The sequence below is a fragment of the Phragmites australis genome, chromosome 14 (genome assembly GCF_958298935.1).
Source record: "Phragmites australis chromosome 14, lpPhrAust1.1, whole genome shotgun sequence".
Taxonomy (NCBI): Eukaryota; Viridiplantae; Streptophyta; class Magnoliopsida; order Poales; family Poaceae; genus Phragmites; species Phragmites australis.
In genome coordinates, this window is record NC_084934.1 from 11,970,339 (window position 1) to 11,979,204 (window position 8,866).

Consider the following 8,866-nt stretch of genomic DNA (forward strand, 5'->3'; position numbering starts at 1 on the left):
CCGGAGGTAGATTATGATTTTAGAGGAATGTCGGTGAAAGAATCGTAAAACTCGGAGTTGAAACAGAGGAGTTATGACGCTAGAAAGATTTGCCAGAGTGGAATTCCTGAAAAAAAAGGTCACTATTCTACAGACTTGGTCCATTGAGCTTATGGACCGAGGGTGTTTGTGAGGCAGGTGCACCGTAAACCGGGCTGTGGGCTGGTGCAGTGGGGACGGCTCATGGGCGTGGTATGGTATTGGGCGCGGGTGTGTGGTCCACCAAGGACCCTGGCTGTGGACACGGTGAGCTGGTGGGGTCCACTTACTAGAAAGAGAGAGAGAGAGGATAAGGCTGGCTGGATCTTTTTTCCGTGCGTGCGGTGCAGCGGGGAAACAGAGGAGAGGGAGGGGCGACCAGGGAGAGAGGGAGCCTAAGGAAGAGCGGGAGCCGACCGGGGCAAGTCCGGCAAGATCCACAGCGACGACGGCCTGAGGTCTGAGCGAGCACGGTGGCAGCGTGTGGATGCGCACATGGTAGTGAGACGACGCACGCGATGGCATGGTGTGGCACTACGTTGTGGGTCGGCAGCGCAGGAGTAGTGCGCGGTGGAGAAGGCTGGAGCAACGCAAGAGCGGGCGGTGCCGGGAGATGGAAAGTTCAGCGGTGGCACTCGTTGGTCGAGCAGGGCTTGAGCTGGTGGGGAGGATATCCAGTTGCAGCTCAGCCCAGTGGTGACCTCTTCGGCCGATTGGCTAGCGACTCGAGATGAGGACGCATGGGTTGACAGCGCACGTGCTAGCTGCGCTGCGGGGCAGGGTGCGGCCTTGGCTGGGAGGAGGCTAGACGGAAGGGAGCGACATGGCATGGCTACGTGCGCGGGATAGCGGCACAACATACGCACGAGCGACGATCAAACGATGGGTGCACACCGGTGGCGCTACACAACAGTGCATGCGGCTTAACACAGAGGAGCAGAGGGTGATGGGGAGAGGGAGGCTCACCCTGAAGATGCGGGCGGGAAAAGCAGCGGCGACTCCTCGGTGGGACGGCGCGGTGGCGTCTACGCGCTGGCGAGCAGCGGCATGCATGGTGTCAGAGTAGTGTGTGCGGGATGGCACGCCTGCTAGCGGTGGCCTGGCACCTTGGCTGAGCGGCTACACGAGCGGGCGACGCAGCGCGCTGGCCTGACATGGCCGAGAGATCGGGACGACACGCACAACAGGAAGCGTGAGAATGACGGCGCAAGAAGACATGCAGGCGGAGCGATAGTGCGAAGGAGCAGAGAGGGGAGGCAGTGCTGCCCACCATGATGCTTGTGTGTGTACGTGATGGCGTGGTGCTTTGCCGTGTATGTGGTGTGGGGAGGGGCTTCTTTGCAGGTGAAGCATGAGAGGAGGAGATGGCAAAATTGGTGTTGGCTGCCAGGTGAAAAGATTAGCGGGGAGGCATGGGGAGGAGCATGGGCTGCTGCTCGGTGAAATATCAGAGGAGAGAGGGGATGGTCGGTGCTTTTGGTCGGTGATCAGAGAGAGGTTTGGGAAGGAGGTGGCCGGTGTGACTTTGGCCGGCGATGTGGGAGTGTGTGAGAGAGAGAACAGAGAGTGAGCTGAGAGAGAGATGTGGGATAGTGAAACGATCTTGAGAGAGATGAGAGAGAGGTGTAAATTGGATATTAAATCCAATTGAATGTAATTGAATCAAATTTGGTTTGTAAAGATTCAATTTGAATAAATTGAGTTGAATTGAATTATGAAGCCATTGAACTGGAAATGGAATAGATATATCTCATACGATTCGAATTGCATTCGAATATGAGTTCAATGATGATTTGATCGAGTCAGGATATAAGATATGATTTAGGATAAATTCAAAATAGAGTATTTGAATTTGGATTTGAAATTGGAGTTTGGCACTAATTCAAATAGAGTATTTGAATTAGGAAAAATATTTCAGATTTGAAGCCTTGGGATTTGAGATAGGTTGGAATTCAAAAGAACTTAATTCGATTGACTTGAGCTGAAAAGAATCAAGATTGAGATTCGAATTTGAGGGACATCCAATTTTGAATCACCACACAAAGAACGATAAGAATCACTATACCAAAAATGCATATGCTCAATTTATTGCACGGATTTCTTTAGAAAATAATTTGGTGATCTCTGGAATACTTAGCCAAAAATAATATATTTGAATACACACATACAAGTATATACATATTCAATTATATATTTTCTTGATTTTATACTGGTTTAATAATTAGATTTTTTTAATTTGGAGTGAATTTTGCTATATTTTTATATGCTAAAACTAAGAGTGTTACAATAACGGCATTCGAGATTGTCAGACTTCTCACGCCTAATAACCCAAAAGGTTCTAAAGTTCTAGTCAGTCTTATGTGTGTTCTCTATCGAATTCATGTTCACACGCTGGTCAAATATGCAAGTCAGTGAAAGTTTACAAAAAATTATCATGTTGTTTCTTTTTCTAGTTTTGTACTAGTTTTTTTCCTTTTTGTGGTTACTTCAAGTGGTTATTTTGGGACCAATGCATCTAATAATATGTCTAGTTGAGCTTTCAGGTATCAATGTATATTCAATTAGCAAGTTTCGAGAATGGTCATAGCATATACTAGTCAGTTTTTCCATCTACTTATGCTAACTCTATTTCATCAACAAGAGAATAGTGGCAAAAGCATACTGGACAGACAAAATAGCAATAATGTTTATAGACATCCCCTGACCATGAATCAAGTTTCAAATGTTTTGAGTAAAAATTACAGGACATTAGGAAGAAGGGCTCCCCTCATTTTCATCGTTAGGAAGTCTAAGTGCTAGAGACTCGATGAAGCCGGGATCGGAGGCCCGATGTTGTGAATAATCTCTGCTGCCTCCTTTGCTGAACACCCAAACCCCTTTGTCACTACTGACATGTCGAGGTTGGGGTAGTAGCTCTTGAGGAGACCAAGCATAATCTCGGTGCTTTTGGAAGCCGATTGGTTCATGTGGTAGAGCGTTTGATCCTTTAGCTTCTGAAGCGCTGTGACTGTAGCATTCCATTCGGCAGCTATGGTGTCCCATTCGGCAGCCATAGTGTCTTGTTCAGTAGCTATGGATTTTCGATCAGCTTTCCCTATCTTCAAATCTCCTTTGAGGTTTTCCAGATATTTGTCTTTCTTCTTGATAGTTTTCATTGCATCGTCAATAACAGTGTCTTTATTCCTTAAGAAGGATTCAAGAACTAGAAAGCAAAAAATAAAAATAAATTATCATCAGCTGCCTGATATTTGAGTCACATACTAGTGATCTATGGGCAGACCAACCGTCAATTCTTTCTTGGCTAGCAGCAAGCAGCGCATCTTGTTCCTTCTAGCAGATGGTGTGGTCAATCTCCAATACCGAGCTTTAGCGATTGCTACCTGGACACCTGTAGCCTTGATGAGATCCTCTATCGCAGCCCAAGGATCATAAGTTGGGGTCGATGCTGAAGGGTTGCGGGTAGGCTACGCTAGCACAAAATAAATTTTCTCTACCGCATTCAACCAGGAAGCCATGCGAGTAGGGGATCATGAATCGTTACCACTTGACGAGCAGTGCAGCGGAAGAAGAGTTGGAGCAGACCAATCCAACGTCGTGCGCGTCAAGTAGTCGATCGTCAACCTCGTCCCGAGCACGCCCCGAGCACCTTCCGAGTACTCGCGGGTACGTCCCGAGTACTCCCGAGCAGATCAGCACCGTAATAGTAGCAGCGCCTCTACGGTATCCACACGTACAAGGATGGAATCGCCGTGCGTCGGTGTGCTAGCACCGCGCGCCCGGCTAGGGTTTCGAAGGGAGTTCGGGAATAGGAGGCGGCCAGGGTTTCTAAAAAACTCAATGCGCCTTGGCCCCTACCTATTCTTATATAGAGCACGCTAATGGGCCTTTAATCAACATTAAAGCCCATTATGACTCTAAACCCTAATGGTCCTTTAATCAACATTAAGGCCCATTAGCAGATCCAATCCGCAAACTCGATCGCCTCTAGGGCATATTACCAACAATCTCCCACTTGCACTAGAGTCAGCACAAGTTTTATATTCCATCCCCTTAAGTGTGTGACCCGTTAGGTTCATGTGTAAACGGCCGCTATCCGGAAACCCTTTTCCGAATTGCAAGTCAATAGCGGTACCTAGCAGGACATATTGACTCCCGAATGCACACAAAGATCATATCGGCTGAACCTTGATATACTCATGCACCAATCCCTTTACCACACGATACCAGTCAAACTCAAGGTGAGATTCGTGCCACCCTTGTGATAGCTCGACCATTCACTCGATCAAGTAGTGGATTCACCATGATTAACTCTTTAATCACATTGGCATGGCCATGCACTTTCCAATCCAATTACCTCGAGGGGCCCAGAGATATCTCTCCCGTTATTTAGGAGGGGTAAATTTCATCTTGATCACTCACATCCCACGACATGTTTCATAACATACCCGAAAGCAACCTTTATAACTACCCAGTTACGGAATAGCGTTTGGAAGCTCCTAAGTGTGTTACTACACATTCTGGAATCAATGATGATCTTAGGTCAAAGGATTCTGTAGGTACACCATTTGAGATAACAACTGATGGCACATTAAAAATAACAATCCCACCAGTATCTCAGGGCGGGTCTATCCAACATCATGTTCTCTAACATGTGTCCACATTACTGATTTGATATCTCCATATCTATGATCCGTGAAACATGATCATCATTCAGTCAAATGTGCTAATCTATAAATCATTATTGTCCCACACAATGATATGAGATTAGGGACTATTTAGAATAACATCATAAAAACAAAGAGTTTCACAAACAAGTCACATACTTGCTGATCAATGTAAATGATAATTATTCATGGAACCAGATAACAATTATCCAAAAGTACATTAGCATAGACAGAACACATTCTCTCACATGCACTAGAGTCTATCCCGCAAGTATCTAATACCCATAGAGCTCAAGTGTGCCTCATGCTTGGGCTGTGAGAGAGGCTTCGTCAACGGATCAGCAATATTCAAATCCGTGTGCACCTTGCATATTTTTACATCACCTCTATCAATAATCTCTCGAATGAGGTGATAGCGCCGAAGTATGTGCTTGGACTTCTGGTGCGACCTAGGCTCCTTGGCTTGTGCAATGGCACCACTATTGTCACAATAGAGGTCCATTGGATTGGACGCACTAGGGACCACACCCAACTCAGAAACAAATTTTCTGATCCAAACAACCTCTTTTGCAGCTTCCGAAGCTGCGATATACTCGGCCTCCGTCGTGTAATCAGTAACCGTTTCTTGCTTGGAACTCTTCCAACTCACCGCACCTCCATAGACTAGGAACATATCCTTAGTTCTTCTCATGTACTTGAGGATACTCTTTACTATAGCCCAGTGACATTCACCTGGGTTCGATTGATATCTGCTCGTAACACTTAGAGCATAGGAGACATCTGGGCGTGTACAAAACATAGCATACATGATGGACCCGATAGCAGAAGCATACGGGATCGCACTCATCCTCTCGAGCTCATCAGATGTCTTAGGACATTGATTCTTGCTGAGAGTGATGCCATGTGACATTGGCAAGAAACCTTTCTTGGAATCCTGCATATTGAACCGATTCAATACCTTGTCAATGTACGTGCTCTGGCTTAATCCGATTAGTCTTTTCGACCTATCTCTATAGATCTTTATGCCTAATATGTATGCTGCCTCTCCTAAATCTTTCATTGAAAAACTCTTTTGCAATGAAGATTTGACAGCATCGAGCATTGGAATATTATTTCCGATCAATAATATGTCATCCACATATAAGACCAGAAACACAAGTGCGCTCCCACTAGTCCTTTTGTAAACACAAGGCTCTTCTTCATTCTTGATGAAACCAAACCCTTTGATCACTTCATCAAAACGAAGATTCCAACTCCGAGAAGCTTGCTTTAGTCCATAGATGGACTTTTGCAGCTTGCAAATCTTCCCACCATTTTTCGGATTGACAAAACCTTCAGGCTGTGTCATGTACACATCCTCACTTAGGTTTCCATTAAGGAAAGCCATTTTGACATCCATTTGCCATATCTCATAGTCGAAATATGCAGCAATTGCTAGGAGAATCCGAATAGACTTTAGCATTGCGACGGGCGAAAACGTTTCATCATAATCAACACCTTGAATTTGCCTGAAACCTTTCGCCACCAATCGTGCCTTATAGATGTGAACATTTCCATCAACGTCTATCTTTTTCTTAAAAACCCATTTACACTCGATAGTTTTCACACCATCAGGTGGATCGACCAAGTTCCAAACTTGGTTTTCTCGCATGGATTCTAACTCGGATCTCATGGCTCCAAGCCATTTTTCAGAGTCTGGTCCCACCATTGCTTCCGAGTAAGTCTTAGGTTCATCATTGTCCAACAATAATATGTCGCGCTGCCCCGTGGTTAGGAACATAAACCGCTCGGGTGCACGACTGAACCTTTCCGACCGACGTGGGGCTGGTGTCTCGACAACAGGTTCTGCAACATCTTGCATACTAAGTTGTGGTTCAATAGGAGCTGAAACACTTTCAAGTGGTTCCCGAATTTCTTCGAGTTGCACCGTGCTCCCACTAACTCTCTTCGCGAGAAATTCTTTCTCAAGAAAGACACCATTCCGGGCGACAAACACTTTGCCTTCTTCCCGGTTATAGAAATAATATCCTTTGGTTTCCCTAGGATACCCCACAAAGAAGCATTTATCAGATTTGGGAGTGAGCTTATCAGACAACAAACGTTTTACATAAGCCTCACAACCCCATATCTTAAGGAAAGACAATCCGGGACGCTTCCCGGTCCATATCTCATATGGTGTCCTCTCTACAGCCTTAGATGGAACCCTGTTTAACGTGAAAGCAGCAGTTTCTAGAGCGTATCCCCAGAAGGACAATGGAAGATCAGATTGGCTCATCATCGACCGGACCATGTCTAACAAAGTTCGGTTCCTCCGCTCGGACACCCCATTCCATTGTGGCGTACCCGGTGGAGTCAATTGTGGAACGATTCCACATTGCCTTAGATGATCACCAAATTCATGGCTCAAATATTCACCTCCACGATCTGATCGCAGAAATTTAATTGTCTTGCCTATATGATTTTGTACTTCATTCTGGAACTCCTTGAACTTTTCAAAGGATTCAGACTTGTGCCTCATTAGGTAGATGTAACCATATCTACTAAAGTCATCGGTGAAAGTAATGAAATACTGAAAACCACCTCTAGCTGTAGAACTCATCGGTCCACATACATCTGTATGTACTAGGGCCAATAATTCATTTGTCCTCTCACTTCGACCAGTGAAAGGCGTCTTAGTCATCTTGCCAAGTAAACAAGACTCGCATGTATCAAATGATTCGAAATCAAATGAATGTAGAAGACCATCTTTATGGAGCTTCTGCATACGCTTCTCATTTATATGACCTAATTGACAATGCCAAACAAAAGTGGGATTCAAATCATTAAGCCGAGGCTTCTTTGTATCAATGTTATAGATAGTTATATCCTCAAGATCCAATATATATAATCCATTTACTAATGGACAATTACCATAGAGCATACCATTCAAAAATATCGAACAACACTTGTTCTTTATTATGAATTCATAACCATCTTCTTCCAAACATGAAGAAGAGATAATGTTTTTGCCCAAGGCAGGAATATAATAACAATTATTTAATTCCAAAACTAATCCTGAGGGTAGCGATAAGGAGTAAACGCCAACGGCCAACGCAGCAACTTTTGCACCATTACCGACGCGAGCATCCAATTCACCTCTTGCACACTTCCTAGTCCTTTTCAGTCCCTGCAACGATTTGCAAGTATGAATCATTGATCCGGTATCAAATACTCATGAATCATCAGGACGAGTAGCAAGATAAATTTCAATAACATTTATACCTGAAGAGGAAGTCTTACTTCCCTTCTTCTTTTTGAGTTCTTCCAAGTACAATTTGCAGTTCCTCCGCCAATGACCAGTCTTATGGCAGTGGTGGCAAGTGTCAGAAGCGGCAGGGCTAGCCTTGGGCTTTCCAACAGGTTTAGGCTTAGAACTCGAGATCTCATCCGAAGTTTTAGCCTTACCCTTGCGCTTTCTCTTCTTGCTATCCTTTTGAACCATCATCACATGACTAGAGCTCTTCTTAATGCTTTCCTCAGCAGTTTTTAGCATCCCATGTAATTCAGCCATGCTTTTCTCCATGCTGTTCATATGAAAGTTCAAAATGAACGGCTCGAAGCTCGCAGGGAGCGACTGGAGAATTACATCCGTAGCCAACTCAGGGCTAAGGGGAAAACCAAGTTTTTCCAGGCTCTCAATGTAACCAATCATTTTGATCACATGAGGACTAACTGGACTGCCTTCTGTTAACCTACACGCAAATAAGGACTTTGAGGTGTTGTACCTCTCGGCCCGAGCTTGGTTCTCAAACATGCCTTGGAGTTCCACAATCATATCATGGGCATCCCTGTTCTCATATTGCTTCTGAAGCTCAGAGGACATACAGGCTAGCATGAGGCAGCTAACATCCAGTGAATCGTTGGTGTGCTTCTCATAAGCCCTCCGATTCGTGGCAGGAGCATTATCAGCTGGTTCATCAGGATAGGGGACCTCTAGAACATATTCCTTTTTCTCTTGTTTGAGAACAATTCTCAGATTTCTATACCAATCAATAAAGTTTGTTCCAGAAAGCTTCTCTTTTTCAAGAATCGATCGCAAATTAAAACTGAAAGTGTTACTAGCGGCCGGTGCCATAATCTACAACAGAAAATGCAGGTTCAGCACTATGCCTATGTGAATCTTCTATTAAACAATTTAACAAAAG

At 44.7% G+C, this 8,866-nt stretch overlaps 1 protein-coding gene across 1 annotated transcript; it reads right to left on the reverse strand.

The window, feature by feature from the left end:
• Positions 1-7,819: 7,819 nt before the first annotated feature.
• LOC133891744 (uncharacterized) lies at positions 7,820-8,376 on the reverse strand. Its single transcript, XM_062332484.1, has 2 exons — positions 7,944-8,376; positions 7,820-7,848 (listed from the first exon to the last, which is right to left on the reverse strand). Exons 1-2 carry the CDS (start codon positions 8,371-8,373, stop codon positions 7,832-7,834), a joined length of 447 nt encoding a protein of 148 aa, XP_062188468.1. The 5' UTR covers positions 8,374-8,376; the 3' UTR covers positions 7,820-7,831.
• Positions 8,377-8,866: the final 490 nt, after the last annotated feature.